General features: G+C 31.7%; 1 protein-coding gene across 1 annotated transcript in view; it reads left to right on the plus strand.

The window, feature by feature from the left end:
- The window catches only part of LOC107437680 (uncharacterized), a 626,528-nt gene that overhangs the window by 195,389 nt on the left and 413,788 nt on the right, over nucleotides 1-17,351 (plus strand). The window contains exon 4 of the mRNA XM_087151873.1: nucleotides 15,911-16,092. Within this exon, the coding sequence (XP_087007999.1) occupies nucleotides 15,911-16,092 (182 nt within the window). The remainder of the gene's footprint in view (nucleotides 1-15,910; nucleotides 16,093-17,351) is intronic.

The following is a 17,351-nucleotide window of genomic DNA, read 5'->3' on the forward strand; positions in this document are numbered from 1 at the left end:
CTGGCAAATTTACTCTTCATAACAATGACATTTCTAGCAAAAAAAACCACAATTCTGGTTAATAAAACCAAAATATCGGATTTTGAACCATTTATTTTGTAATTTTTCCATGTGGTAAAGGTTTACCAGAAATTCTCGTTTTCAAAATTATAGTTCTCCTTAACACACATTTAGTAAAAAAGTACTAAATTGTAAAGTAAATTTAATTATTACTTTACATACAGGATAAAATAACCAAACTTTACCACATTTACTAAATTTTATCAGACATTATAAAATCATATTTTATTGTATATTTTACTAAAAAAATACATTAATCATTATTAGAAACTTGTTAAAATTTTCTATAGTTTCAATGCTTGGGGTAGAAAATGAATATTTTTGTAAATATATATAGTATTTGTAAACTATTCAACTGGTTATTTTTCCGTTCATATGGTTACGATTTACCGGAAATTCTGGTTATCAAAACTATAACTCTTATTACCGCATATTTGGTAAAAAATACGTAACTAAAAAATAGATTCACACAGATAAATGGTTTTTATGCCATGTTCAACGGCAGTGAAAGTGTGGTACGCGTACCTGCCCAAGTTTCCCAAAGTTAGGCAGTGTTTTCCAAAGTGTGGTAGGAGTAGGGGAACAGTTTAGTGGGGGTACGCGTTCTTATGAATAATATCTTACAACAAACGAAAATTTCAAAAACTTTTATTTAAAAACAAAGCTAGCCATGAAAATTTACAATTGCGTATTTTTGTATTGGCTATTTTTTGCTAAGTTAACAGTTAATAATTATTGGTGTCAACAGCCAGTTGTGATTTTTAACTTTTGTGCAGGTTTTTTTATCACAGCAAAAACAATATCATCCTTCTCACTGATGCAAATAAACTTATTAGCAAAACTTTGTACCAAAAAAGAAAAATGAGCATATTTTCAGTTCTTTTTATTAGTGGTACACAGCGTTGCGAAAAATTTAGAAACCGTACACGAAAGTCATAAGTTTGGGAAACACTGTTCTAAGGTATCATGATGAAACTACCAATTTTTACTACATTTAACCAATTTTATCACATATTATAATACTATACTTTGGTGTAAATTTTACTGAAATCATTACCAAATCGTTTCGGTAAAAAGTACCGAGCTTTTTGGTGTTTCTATAGAGCTAAAAATACAGTAAATCATACCATAATCTGTTAGTATTGACCATATTTTATTTAGTGTACACAGTTAGAAATTTCTCGGAAAAAATGGTTAAATAACAATTTATTGAATGGTCATTTTACCATATTTAATCAAAACAGTCAAATTACCATACATAAAATGGTAATCAAACTGTTAAGTTTGAGAAAAACTGTTTATTGACTGCGTTCACCTAATACGGTTAAACAACCAGAATTTTATCTCACCAATCAGAACCACCTAATGAAGCTACTTAGTTCTGTGCAACGGCTTACATATCGTAGCCGAGCGGGCTTATCTGTCAATCTCATGACCGGCAGAACTGGAGTTCGAGTCCTAGTGGTGACAACACAATATTTCTTCAATTTCCTTCACCACATGGAGAATTTCCAGTGTCCGGCACTCTCTAATTACCATTACCTTACGAAAAATCGAGCTCCTATGCCTAGTTAGATAATTATTTTTTTTTACGTTCTTGAAAAATGCTAGTTGTAAATGGTTAAAAAACCGTATAGTTTTATATTCATCGTTTAATAACCATACTTTTTGTAAATGGTTTCAAGACCATAAAGGAAAAAAAATTTCTTTACCGTAAACTTTACGGTTAATCGGATGGACAGACAGTTGTCAGTTATTTTACCATAATTTTAGAATAAAAATTTTAACAGTGTATTGCAATATTTAAAGTTGTAACAAACTTAAACATTATTATAGTTTAACACGCTTCAGCAGTGGACAAACGTAAAAAAAACAAGTCCCTTTTTTTAAGTATTATAGCTATTTATCCTGAATCAACAAAAAGCCTTACTTAAAATTTCGAAATCTAAGCTGAGCTCTCTGAAAAGGGCTTCTGCCTGGATCCCTATTTAGCGAATCTTAGGCGAGTGTGAAAAGATCCAACGTGCCTTATCATGCCGACATCTCTATAGCTGATGATGCAGAAACGTGCCTAAGAGGGCGTTTTGCTGTCCACTATCCATTACCCTTTTCCCCATACAACAATTGGAAGGGTAGCGAATGTCATTTTAAGACCTCATTGTTGCATGCAGAAATAAATACCCCTTTTGTGTCCTTAAAAATACCGGAATGAGTTACAGTTCAGCATTTATTTCTTGGATCGGAAATGTTGCTTCATTTAATTCAGAAGAATGGTTAGGAAAGGTATGCGTGTTAAAGTTTGCTCTAGGAGTTAAATGTTTCAACATTCCATTGTTGTCTTCTAAGGATTATTTAAAATGTTAAATTCAGTCTTATTACTTCAGTTGTGGGCTGAATATTTGCATGGCAATAAATGTCAGATTCTCATTTTTTTAGAAAATGTGCTAATTTTACTCAACCTATCGAGCATGTAATGTTGTAGTATCTTGCGCTGTTGTTACAAAAGCTTAAGTTTACTGCTTGTTATGTGTTGCTTAATTATTGTAACTCGGTTATTACAATTTAAATTTGTTAAACTATGACGACTCCTGGGCAAAAATACCATTAAATTTCGTATAAAGGTAACGTAAAGAAGATATTAGCCCAAGAATAATGATATAATGATTATCCTTGCTCACTATTAAGGTTACAGTTGCAGAATTGTGAAATTTTCCATTGAAACTTAATTCTCGCAGAAAAAAGAAGATTATAAATGGATAAATGATACCATGATAATACTTTTAGCGCGTGCAATATGCGACGTTCGCAAAAAAGTAGAAAGCTAATAAATTTTTTCTTCCTATTGATTTTATTTAATTTTATAGCTGACGTTCAACAGTCATTTCAGTTTTAGTTGCACCTATCAATGTTCAACTCTGTATCCTTGTAATTTTGAATCTAACCAGAAGATAAATGAACTCCTGGATCAGGCATTGGGACAAATTAGTCTTCGTTAAGGACACTTTTTCATGGAAATAACCCACATTTGCGTTCAATGGAGTGGGAAACCATGAAAACCTCCACAGTTAGCCCGACTTAAAGACGATTCTAAACCATGATCCATCTACCAATGAGGATATTTTAAGTTAGTTTGGTGGTCAGTGGGACTAACCACTATCAACCAACAACCACTGGAATTCGAATCCGTGCAACCTCATTGGGAGGCGAATGTTTTATCCCGTGAGTCACTGAGGATTCTTTCAGCTGATTTTATTTTATTTATAATGGTTGTTGAACATCCAACCAAATTTTGAACTTACCTCTACTAATGTTCAACTCCATAACATTGTAATTTTGAACCCAATCCAGAAGGCAAGATAACTCTTGGGTCAAGCATTGGGTCAAATTAGCCTTCGTGGAAGAATTAACCAGCATTAACGTTACATGCAGAGGTAAACCACAAAAACACCATGGTTAGCCCCACGGAAAAAGGAGATTGTAACCCATGATACGTCTGACACTGAGTATATTTTACGTCAGCACTGTGGTGGGTGCGAGCTGGGTATGGAATTCGCAACGACCAGCCATTGCTGAAGTTTGAACTCGGGGCACCTCATTGGGAGGCAAACACTCAATCCCTAGAACCCCCAAGGCACTCAGTATAGCTGAATCTTTGATAATTCAGAAACGTATAAGCTACTCAGTTCTTTATCTCGATTTTGCTCTGCCATTTTCTTCTTCTAAAATCTTTCTTACTCGAAGTTAAGTTTAGCTTTTACCGTGACTATCAAGCTTCTTTGAAATAAGTCATTTCTCATAATTTGAAAATTTCTAAATTCTTTAATTGTAACTGTACCCGTCAGATTTATTAAACCTTTTTAAACACCATATATTATGGTTAAAATTTATAGTAATCCTTATGTGGTGCTTAGTTAAATCATCTAAACATTTATTGCATGATACTGTGAATTAACTCGAAGAAAGCAATAGTTCAGTTTTGCACCATAAAGATTACCACATATTTACAAAGTAATATGGTTCAAGGTAGCTACATTATGGATTAAATTCCTAGTGCGGTGCTAAGATGAATCATATAATCATAGCTATGAACCTTAATAACATTATATTGTGATTCAACTTGAACAGAATAATTGTTCAATTTTACATTGTATTATGGCTGCTGAAAAGTTTTTTTATATTATAGTTCAAACTACCAACTTTACTTTTAACATATGCGGTAACCTTTATATACCGCTAAGTTAAATAACTTCTAAACCATAATTACATGATACTGTTATTCAAATTTAAAAGAATAATTCAGTTATACATAGTATGAGGGTTGCAAAAAATTTGCTTTGTATTATGGCTCGAGCTACCAGTATTATGATTCAGCGTTAAACTGGTTTTTTTTTAAAGAATGGGTTGTAAGAATGCTTCGAGTCAAATAAACCAGAATAGATCAGCAGGATTAATTTAATAGTTAACTTCTAAGTGATTTGTGAGCATTTTGCTAATCATACCGTTTTCTTATTATCAAATATCACTCAAAATATTAGACAATGCACTCACAATCACAATTCACAAACATTACTTACTTAAACAATTTTTCGTGAATTTGGCTAAAATTTGTATCAGCAGCCGAGAATGGTTCAAAAAGCTGCTCATCATTTTCAAAGCAAAACTTCTAAAGCTTTCGAGATATGATACTTCGGAAAAATTATGCAAGACTCTTTAAATCATGTTTACTACTGTTGGTGTCATATTACATAAAAAAAAATTTCAAAGTTCCCCGGTTTTAAAGTTTTCGAATCAAGGAGGAAGTGATAGAACACTCATCATTTAGCCATAAAGGATGCAATTTACGATAAAAGTGAACAAACTCCCTTGCTGGAGTGACAAAAGGCAAAGATCAATTTGGCGAGTAAGTTAGTTTTACAAGGATAAATAAATTCCCTAAATTGAGAATAATGGATTGAATCTCGAGGGAAAAATTCCTCTGCAGAAGAATTTCAGCTACAGGCGATAGATCTGGCTTAAAAAGTTTCCTTGTAAATTTCATAAATATTTCAAGGATTCGGCAAAATTTAAAATAACTACCTTTATATTTGCATTGTGTACAAACTTGATCGACTGTCTGAAAAATTATAGAATCCCAATTAATTACTGAAAAAGTTTATTACAAAGGAAAAGTCGGATTTCATAGTGAATTTATAAAACTTTATGTCTTTTTTTTTCTGAATATTTATTCAAAATATGCTTTTCTTCAATACACTTTCCCAAAGATTTTAATGCCCAAATGTATGCTTTTTTTGAAATTATAATCTTTAAAATTAATTAACTCTGCTCGGGGAAAAATGTGGAAAAATTAACATTCAGTAAGGTAATATTATTTCAGGTTTAAAAATAAAACTACAGCATGATTCCGGATAATGAACCTAATATATAAGGCCGGGATAGCCTGGTTGGTAGGACATTGGGTTCATGCCCAAAAGGTCGTGAGATAGATTCCTGCCGGATGTAATAAATGATGACTGGTGCACGTTAAATCTATCGGGTCACAAAATCCTCTATGTTCCCGCAGCAAATCGTACCTCTGGGAGTACTGAATTAGAGATTGATCATTCTCTAGTTCAGGTCAAAATTACGATCTGTGGGTGAATGAATGTATGTATGAATGAGTCCGTCATTCGTACGTCATAGCACTTTTGAAAAACAACAAACACGCAATCTGATTTAAATACGCTTGCTGAATTGGCAAGTGACATTAGAAACAACAATGAATAAAAAAATATACGGTATTTAAAGCCACTTATTTGCTAATTTTTCCGTTCATACGATTTATCCGAAATTCTGCTTTTCAAAATAAATAAATTTTAATATTGCAATAGTTTGCAATTATATTTCATAATGCGAGTTATATTCCAAATTTAAAATAAAATATCTTTTAAATCTACTTTTGTTATTAAACTTTTTGTAACTATTTTACAACACAACTTCCTTCGTCACCAAATCAATAATACTTTAAAACCCATTAAATGTTTTAAACAATGATCTACGTAGTTTAATGCACCACATGAAGCTTTAAGCTTCAAAAGTTCCGTCATTTGTTTAAAATGTCACAAAAAATATTCTTTCAAAGTCTTAGTTCTAAATTTCAGGTAAACTGCTAAATAAAGCTTTATACCTATATAACTAGATCAAACAACAATGGCGTTTTCTTTTAAGAGATTAGGCGTAACAGACGCGAGACCAGTCTGAAAATAGAAATCTCTTAATGGTAGAAACAACTTTCTTCTTGATTTCTCCCACGCCCAGCCCCTTGGTCGTGAAAGAACTTTCCTCAAGAACAAATGGAAGGGGGGAAACCGTAAATTCGCGTAATTATTGTTTTATTTCATTTTCTCTTGTCACTGAAAGAGTTGTTTAAACTGAAATAATTAAGTGTTTTGATTATTAAAAACAAAATCTTTACAAAATTATAAAATATTTTTTAAAAAAAGTACGTTATTCTAGTAGATTAAAAGGAAGAAAATAATTAGGCAACAATTATTAAAGATTGGCGGGGGTGATTTTCAGCGATGATAGGATTTCATTGCGAAATTTGGATTAAATTACGGTATTATACACTTTGGGTACATCATCAGTAAAATCCGTTTTCGCGTAAAATATTATACACCAAATTTTACAGTAATATTTATTCAATTAGTGTAATTCAGTGATTTTACAGTAATTATTACTGTAAAAATTATGGTATATCAGATTTTTTTGTTCCATAACATCTTCCAGTTAAGCAGATTTTACAGTAAAAAGTACCGTCGCCCTTAGTGCCGGTACTTTTTACCATAATTTGATCTGAATTTTTTTGAAATGCTCGTTTTTTGTTTTAGGTTTGATAAAAATTAAATTTGTTACTCTTTAATCTACTTGTAATTTTTTTCCATTTTTTTCCTGTTTGCTAGTGTATTTACATACGAAAGGTTTTGAAATTTAAATGGGTGGTGAATTTTTTGCTCAGAATTCAAAAAACAATTATCTTCAACCAGAAATTTGAGCAATCAATGTAATCAAAAAGTATTCGAAACTCTAACGGATAATAAATTTGGTTAGATGATGTAATGACGTTTATTTTGTAAGCCAGCTTATAAGTTAGAGTTGTTATTTCCGTTGTAATTAGGCACAGACCTATAGTTGAAAACTGAACATTCTAAAAAGTCGGACAGAAATCAAAATTTGGATTGCAGCTCGATTTTTTTTGTCAATAATTCCGCCTATGAATTTTGCTCATACAGTACTAAAACGGTTGAAACCTTTACTGTTATCCAGTACAGAGCTCAAGAAAAATTTGAGCACACAGGCTAGTCAGAAAATAATAGGGCGTTTGTTTGGAGATAAATTCTATTTCGTGTTGAGATAACCATTTTTCTTCTTGCAGTGGTCAAAAATGGTAGTAAATTTTACAATTTTTCCATACGAAGCCTTACATTAAGAGCACTCGAAATACTCGAAAAATGGTAAAAATTTTAATTCCCAGATTTCTCTTTGCAAACACAAGCTTGAGTAACTATGAAGTAAAAGTCATAAAATACTTAAAAATATAACACACTTTACAATATTTTGTGCTGTATGATCAAAGCTACAATATTATAAATATTATTAAAACAAGAAAAATGTTGCGTCAAAGCATTATAGCCTAATATAACTACTGTTGCAGATATACACCGAAGAGCCATTACATTATAACCACCCTGCTAATAACATGTAGGACCACCTTTAGCCCTCAAAACTGCTAGCACCCACCGTGGCATTGATTCCACAAGGTGCAGATAGGTAGTCTGAGATATCTGGTACCAAGCGCTCACCAACTGATCCTGCAATTCCCTCACATTGCGAGGGGGTAGCGTGGCAGCACAAATTTGGTTTTCCAAGTTGGATCACAAACGCTCTATTGGATTTAAGGTCAGGTTAATTTGGGGGCCAAGACATGACTTGAGAGTCACTGGAATGTTCATCGAGCCAATCCATGGCGATTCGACCCTTATGACATGGTGCATTATCCTGTTGGTAAACACCATCCCCAGCAGGAAAAACTGTTGCCATGAATGGGTGAACCTGGTCTGCAACTATGTTCAAGTAGCTTACAGATGCCAGGGATTGTTCTATGAGGATTATGGGTCCTAATTTGCCAGATGAAAACATTGTTCCTGGGCGAGAAATCATGAAAACCTGGGCGAGCCCATTGTTATAGATGGAGGGTGGTCATAATGTAATGGCTCTTCAGTGTAGTAGCATATGATAAAACTACACTCCAGCTTATTTACTTATCTGAGATCAGCAGAAAGTTCTTTTTTTGTTTATCTTAGATTAGATAGTTATTTTCAAGTAATATTATTTTAAATATTTTTTTATAACTCGTATGATTCCATTTTTAAAATTTAAGTAATACAGTCTGATATTAACAGCTTATTCAAATATAAAGTGAAATATAACTTTACCGAGCCCCACTGATATCTGTTCTATCCAGTATATGCCAGAACAGAACATTCAAGATTTAACAAGATCAAGAATTAACAGAAACTGTAATAAAAAAGTTTGTAACCAGAGTTTGCTCTAGAGAAAAGAGCGTGTATTAAAAAGTTACAAATTTTCTTTGAATTTTTTAAAGAAATATGTAACTTGTGTCATTTTTGTTCTCTTCAAAAAATTTTGTTAAGTATTACAGGATATATTGTATTAAAATATTAATTAGACTTACATAACTTTTATTTATTTGAATAACAGATTGAAAATAGATGTAAAAACATACATTTCGATTTTATAAACCGAAATATTTATTTTTCCGCTTTTGCCGATGTTTACATATAGCATCAAAATAGCTAAATTTTGTGCAATTATTTTAAAGTTACAAAGATACTTGCAAATAATAAAAATTATCTTAAATATACAGAATCAACCTGATTAGAATCGGTTCAGTTTTTAACCATATAATCAGTACCATATTGTGTATTAAACCATAAAATCGTGAAAATTAGTTGTCGACTTCATTGGGTGCACGCTAAACTGTCTTGAGTACTAAATTTGTAAAAGAACTATAGAATGTTCAGGAAATCGTGTGTTCATTAAAATTTAAGAAACATGATGCTATGGTTTTTAGTCATAAGCTTGAAGTAAGATTGAAGCAAATATTACGGTTGAGTCACCATAAAGGAGCTTAAATTAATTTAAATGGTATTATCAGGATGCAACCATCTCAAAAGTATTGAAAATTATAATTCATTGTTGCGGCATATAGAGACAATTAAATAGAAAATCGTTTCTTTTTTATGTTTCCATTAAAGAAACCTTTTTATGAAGTTTTAATTAATCCCATTAATTAAAGGTAATTGAGATTAAATTTGGTTTTAATAAATTTGATGAACCTATTTAAAAGTAATATTATTACGATAATTATACATTCCAATAAGAAGCTAATATTATTAATAATCAATTTATTTTTTCTTAATTAGTCTTAGTTAGAAGTATTTTTTTTTAAACTTAGCCACTTAAAATTCTTGAACAATCTAAGAATTTAATTTTCGCAAACGTCAGCTAAAATTAATAAAAACTCCCTACTATTCATTTTAAATTTATCAGCTAAGAAATGATAGAATTAAAAGTTGGAAAATTTTTACTCTATTAAAGACTAAAATCTATATTTTTCCCTTCCGAACTACCACCTTTCCCTTTTAATTTCCCCTCTGTTTATTTTCAGACTCTGAGGTAATTGCCTGTTCGAAAGTGAAATTTCTTTTTTTTTTCCTCCACCAGAATAATTTTTCAAATAAATTCCCTGGGAAATAATTAGGCAGATTTCTTCCACGAAAACACCCTTAGTAAACCCCTTTTTGAATTTTTCTTTCTGTCTTTTTTCATATTATATATTCTGCTACGAAGAAGACTGGTGCAAATCCTGATAAATCTTTAGAGCCTTCTTTTTTCCTCTTTTTTCTCTCCCGGATTTCCTGCTATTTATTTTTGCATAATTAAAGAGGTATAAATATTTTCCAGCATTTTTTTCAAATTAAAATTTATAGCGAATTTATTGTAATTTATAAAACATTTCAAACATGTTTTAATTTTTGCGTTATTGTACGATGTTATTTTTATTAAATCTATTTAAAACTCCTGCTCAAGTTAAATTAAAAGGAAAAAAATGTGTTTTTTCCGCGTATACAAATAAACCCAAAATACATTTTTGGTTAGAAATTATTTATTCGTAGTGGTGAGCGTCTTCTGAAACATATTATAATCTTCTGAGCATTGATCCATTTACCATTTTCTGATCTTGTAGTAAATTATTGGTCTAAAAATACTATCATCGATATGAATAAATTCTCTAGCTAAAAGTAATCAACGTTTTAAACCATCGACTGTCTTAAGAAAAATTGTATTGCCACCAAAATACTTGTTGTAATCAACTCTTTGAACCATCGTCTGTCTGTCTTAGGAGAAATTGTATAGTCACCAAAACACTTGTTGTAATCAACTCTTTGAACCATCGTCTGTCTGCCTTAGGAGAAATTGTATTGTCACCAAAACACTTGTTGTAATCAACTCTTTGAACCATCGTCTGTCTGTCTTAGGAGAAATTGCATTGTCACCAAAACACTTGTTGTAATCAACTCTTTGAACCATCGTCTGTCTTAGGAGAAATTGTATTGTCACCAAAACGCTTATTGTAATCAACTCTTTAAGCCATCGTCTGTCAATCTTAAATGAAATTGCATTGTCACCAAAATATTTATTGTAATCAACTTTTTGAATTATCCCCCGCCTATTTTAAGAGATACTAGCCATTGCCCGTGGCTTTGTCTGCTACCTTGATTTCAATTTTAACTATTTTCAAGAGATATCCGTGATAGTGACAAAGTTCTCGATGTATTGAATTTTAGTAATATAGTTTAAAATCTGTCCAGCAGCCATTAAATCTTAATCTCCATCGTAAGTATGAGTTCCGAACATTTCAGCGCAGTAGGTAGTGTTGAAATTATATCCATCTCTGTTATGAGAAAATATATAAAACCATTTACGTTAAAAATTTCAACAGAGATAGTATATCGTCACCAAAACGCAGATTGGTAATCAACTTTTTGAACCATCGTTTGTCTGTCTTAAAAGGAATTGTATCGTCCCCAAAACGTTCCTTTTTTACATCTTGTAAGACTCTGAAACAGCTATATTCTGTGAAAATTTCCAAAAGACAATTAACATTTTACTGTAGTATCATTGTTAAAACATCAACAATCCGAATGCCTCTGTTTTGCATAATTTAACGTAATGCACATGCAAAAACATTTACGTAAAAGTATAAGCAGAAATGCATTAAAGGGTAAAAGCAGTACCGAACTTTTAAATTGGTTATTCTCGTCATTGAATTGTTATGGAATAAGTTTTCGTACACTTTAAATGGTGTTTTTTTCAGAAAAAATGTAACATGTGTAAAAATTAATATTAAACATTTTTGAAATAAGAAGATTGCAACTGAGAAGATTTCGCTGTTTTAGAAATAACTAACGATGAGCATAAGATTTTTTTCAAATGGTTTTCCTTGATTGAAAATTTGAGTTTCATCGTAAATTAAAAATGTATTTTGACTTCTGAGTAGGTGACTGGGCCAATGCTATTTAGGAGCAATGCGCCAATGCTTTAGCGCATTGCTCCTTAATAATGCTACGTCGTTATGACACTGGAAGGTCAAAGAAATTATCCTAAAACTTGTCGAAATTTGGTATAATTTGATGTTTTTTATTCAGTTGCTCTTACGAGCATTTAAGACGTCAAATACATCCAGAAATTTTGTTTTTTTATTATAAAACAGCCTTTAATTTTTAAATTAGTTTCAAACAGATGAAATTAATGATTTATTTTATTTATTTTAGCAATTGTACATATGCTCGCGCAATGAAAGCACTTCCTAATCACTTAATCACCTACACTCAAACTTTTAGATAATTTGGAGAAATCGAGCTTTTTTAAAAATTGCGTATAATGCATATATCTTCCAAAAAAAAATGCAAAATGATGACAAAATCATTAATCTTTTTTGACTTTCCGAAGAATCAATAATCTTTCTGTCTTAACAAATGTTTTCATTTTCTCGCAAATTATCTCAGGAAATAATCTATCCTTAAATTACAGCAAAGATCAAAAACTTTTAATTTAATGCAATCTTTCAAATTAATGGACCGACGAACTAATTAAATTGCCGGATTCCTTTTCCTTTTTGGAACTCGAGCAATTTACGAGAACTCAAATATTTCCGTTCTCGGTGTAAAAAAATATTCCGACTTATGATCTCAGGAAAATAAAATACTACTTTATCCTAATTAATAAATAGCATTGTTTTCCTTTATTTTCCGAAAATTAAACCGTCTCCACTCTGACATAGGCCAAATTCATTTGCATCACACGGCTAGAGATGCTCTAGTCCATAGGGAATTCTCAAAGAAAATAAGTTTCTACCTCAAAGGTTTATTATTTATTTTTAGAAAGAAGGGAGTCTCATTTCCGTATTTATTTATTTATCTATTTTAAAAAGGGAAAATTTTTCTTCTTTTTCCCTTTTCCTTCCATCTTAAGGGAAAAATTGGAAATACATTAATCAAGGATTTTGACGTTCCACGTCGCCTTAACAAGAGGAGACCTTATTTGAGTTCTATTGTATAAGATTTAATTTTTTTCCTGGGACAGCTTTTGAACGGGACGGAAGTATTAAGTGATGCGTTTTCGTAGCTTTATCTTCTCCAGGTTTTCTTATTTTGCTGACGGGAGAGCTCGTTTATAAAAATGGGAGCTGATGGTAAATTAAATGACTTGGAAATGCCTGAATCTATTTTTGAAGAGTTGGAAAAGAGTGATTTTATTTTCTCCAGGCACTTGAAGACACATTAATTGTTGTTTTTAGAGATTGCTGAAATTCGAAACTTGGTTATTTTTAGATGATTTTAATCAAAAAAATCATTAAATACGTCATTTAGAATAAATTTCTCATTATAGCAATTGATAATGTGTATAAATAACTTATCGATCCCTTGTCAATATATTCATAGTTCATTAAATACATTAATAAAAGATTTTGTCTTGCCATATAAACTTAATAAAAGATATCTTATTTGATTCTAAATCATCTTTTCATGTAGCTTTTGACTTTAACTGTTTTGTGGGTAAACAAATTAAGTTTGGTTTCCATGGTTATATATGTAACACTCTTGAGCATTCATACTTGTTTTTTCATCCTGCAAGCACATTTGTTCTCCTATAGACTAAAGTTCATTGAGAACATGCAATTGATACATCGATTAAGTGTAGAAGTTCTGAGGAGAAGGTATCAATTTCGGCGCTGTTCGCATCGTCAAAATTATGTGCCGAATTAAAAAAAAACACAGCTACTTACTTATATCTGTGGCTAGGTGGTGCATATAATATACTGAACATAAATAACTATTTCTTTTTTGATTTAAAAGCGCAGAAAAACTTTTTTTAGGGATCACGTGTAATTGATACATTGATTTAGTGTAGAAGTTCTGAGGTGAAGGTATCGATTTCGGCGTTGTCCACATCATCAAAATTATGTGCCAAATTTAAAAAACACAGCTACTTACTTATATCTGTGGCTAGGTGGTGTACGTGTTACTGAACATAAATAACTGTTTACTTTTTGATTTAAAAGTGCAGAAAAACGTTTTTTAGGGATCACGTGTAATTGATACATTGATTTAGTATAGAAGTTCTGAGGGGAAGGTATCAATTTCGGCGTTGTCCACATCGTCAAAATTATGTGCCAAATTTAAAAAACACAGCTACTTACTTATATCTGTGGCTAGGTGGTGTACGTGTTACTGAACATAAATAACTGTTTACTTTTTGATTTAAAAGTGCAGAAAAACTTTTTTTAGGGATCACGTGTAATTGATACATTGATTTAGTATAGAAGTTCTGAGGGGAAGGTATCAATTTCGGCGTTGTCCACATCGTCAAAATTATGTGCCGAATTTAAAAGAAAACGGCTACTTGTTTATATCTGTGTCTAGGTGGTGTGTGTGTAACTGAGCATAACTAACTGTTGCCTTTTTAATTTAAAAGTGCAGAAAAACTTTTTTTAGGGATCACATGTAATTGATACATTGATTTAGTGTAGAAGTTCTGAGGTGAAGGTATCGATTTCGGCGTTGTCCACATCATCAAAATTATGTGCCAAATTTAAAAAACACAGCTACTTACTTATAGCTGTGGCTAGGTGGTGTGTGTGTAACTGAACATAAATAACTGTTTTCTTTTCGACGGAAAAGTGCAGAAAATTTTTTTTTTAGGGATCACATGTAATTTATGCATTGATTTAGTGTAGAAGTTCTGAGGAAGAGTTTTCAATTTCGAGGCCGTCCATATTGTCAAAATTATGTGCCGAATTTAAAAAACATGGCTACTTGCTTATATCTGTGGCTGAGGGTGTGTGTGTGTGTAACTGAACATAAATAACTGTTTCCTTTTTTGATGGAAAATTGCAGAAAAACTTTTTTAAGCATCATTTCAAAGGGAAAAAAGAAGACTTAACAAGCAGTATGAGGATGGCAAAGAGCCTAACAGAGAACACGCATGATGTGTATGACCAGGAAACATTGCATCAAAATAAAATTGGCATAAAAGTTAAATGGATGAAGGAAGGTTAAATTTAAAAGGATTGATACAATGCTGCTGCTTTCTCGTCCTCTAGTTTCTGATTTTTACTCATCTATATTATTATCAGAGCTTTAATTGGACAGTTTAATATGTTGATTTATTGAGAATTCTTTTTTTGCCACCTCTACGTAAACAAGTTCCATGCAAAAGGGAAATGTATAATGTTAAAACATAAGCTGTTGATTCATGTCCTGAGCTTGACCTATATTTTAAAATGTGTTTTGATACATTAATAACCAACATCTCGACAGCCATTAAGAATAAACCTAAGTCATATCTAGAATGAGATATCAAAACGTCTTATGTCTTTTTTGCAGTAACTGAAAAAAATGTGGCTTTATACAGTTTTATGATGATATTTTTGTCAATTGAAGTGAATTTAATTTATTTGAAAGACTCTTGGATATTTAATTCTTTATGCTAGATATCGTAAAAGTAAAACAAAGGGGGAAATTTTTTGCTGATTTTTAGTTAGTGCACTCTCAGAAATAAAATTTCAGAAATCCTCGAGGTGTATTTCATTAATTTTGAGAATCATTTAGTCATGAAATCAAGTGATTTGGGTCGAAATGCGAACTTTCAAATGGCGGCAAAAATATTCTCTCAAATCCAAACCTCACAGCAGGGAATTGTGGAAGATTGTTAACTAGATTGAAGATTAAACGTTCAAAAATAAATTGTTGAAGTAAGATGACCGTCTGCAAGTTAGTCAATGAGTTGTCCTCGTGCCGAAAAGGTCCCGGGTTCGAATCCCGTTTGGGGCAAGGGAGTAATTTATCTCTCTGTAAAATTATTACTCTAACAGTTCGATACATAAGGCACTATGAGGTTTTTCTTTTTGGAAAAGTATAGAATGAGGAAATATTTCTTTCATTTTTCTGGAAGAAGTGATGATAAATATTTCGTCACTCTGACGAAATTTTTGTTCGGAGCTTATACCAGGAAATGGTTTAGTCAAAAACTAAAAGTTTTGTAATATTTGAGTTTCCATTTTTTACAGAGTAGACAGATCGATTTTAAACGTCTTTTAGTGTAAAGATTTAATGAAGTAATTAATAAACGAGGCAAGTTTGATTGTTTAATTTTTGCATTAAATATCTATTATACATGTGGCTTTTTTAATATTAATTTATGCAATTATGATTACTATTTGTTTCAGGGGATCGGAAGGTGACATACAAAATGATCCAGAGGAATTTTCTCTCATTATATCTCTTAATGGACCGTCTTTTGAAAATGTTTCTCTGGAAGCCTCCCTAGAAGACCCATATGATCCAACATATGGACAAAATATTACTTTTCTAGCAAAATGTGAGATTTTATCAACGAGATGGAAAAACAGTAAGTTGTTATTTGTCATTATTCACTTCTAAATTAATCACCTCTCTTGAGATCATGCAGGCAGCATTACCGATGGGTCTGTGATTTTTGTGGGTTTTTTCTTATTATTAATTGTCTTTTTTCTCACTGTGGTAAGTGAAACAAGAACCAGCATGCTTCTTTTAATACCCTGGATCCAGTAGTTTAGCCATTATCTTCAGAACGAATGTACTATTAATATATTCCCATTTTTATAGATGACAATAGCAAAGCTCATCAGAGTAATGTGCAACTATATAGAATGTAAGATCGCATACCTTATAAAATCTTATTTGGCCATCATGGTCACCTGACTTGAATCTCACAAAAAATTTTTAGGATGTGTTTAGGTAGCGGATAAATCACAAAATTCAGCTTTCCCGCAATTCAGTAAGTTAGATCCTTGGTGGCTCCTGTGATACAGCTCTCGCCTCCCAATGAGGTGAAGGTGACCGGGGTTTGAATCCCATAGACGGCTAGTCAAAACGAATTCCGCACCCGGCTCGCACTGACCACAATACAGACGTAAAATATTATCTGTGGTAGACAGATCATGGGTTTGAGTCCACTTGTGATCAAGCTAGCCATGGAAGATTTTTGTGGTTTTCCTCTCCGTGTAAAGTCTTCTAGATTGTGTTCAAAATTACAAGGCTATGGAGTTAAACATTGATTGTCACGAACTCGAAATTGAGTTCTACTGTCAACGGTGGTTATGAAATATAAAATATAATTTAGCAGGTTTGTGGGATCAAATCCTTGGCAAGTGGTTTGAGTTGGATTCGAAGTACGTATGAAAACTTGTGAACTCACTTTCTAGCTGAATACGGGGGATAATCAGGCCCAAAGACAATTACACAATTTTTAATTGTTCCTTTCTTGATTAATTAAATGGATGATTGATCATTTTTGTTCGGTAAATTCATTTGTGTTAGCACACACAGGATACCCTGCTTGAGAACTTACTTTTGAAAGATAGCGAGTAAAAACACTAATTCTTAAAACAGAAGAAATAATTTTACGTTAAAATATTAACCATTTGAAAAGTAATAAGTGACGCATAGATGTCTAAGGATAAAATTAAGACGAAAAAAGTAATAAGTTTTGAGTATCTCCTAGTAAAAACTAAAAATACAAATTAACATAATTATTCCCTTAAAATTTCAGTATGAAAATATAATTCAAATTTATTTATTAATTATACATAAATATTATAAGCAAAAGTAAATTAAATTCAAAGAAAT

Source organism: Parasteatoda tepidariorum, chromosome 9, assembly GCF_982258835.1.
Source record: "Parasteatoda tepidariorum strain Cologne lab strain chromosome 9, Ptep-v5.0, whole genome shotgun sequence".
Lineage (NCBI taxonomy): Eukaryota > Metazoa > Arthropoda > Arachnida > Araneae > Theridiidae > Parasteatoda > Parasteatoda tepidariorum.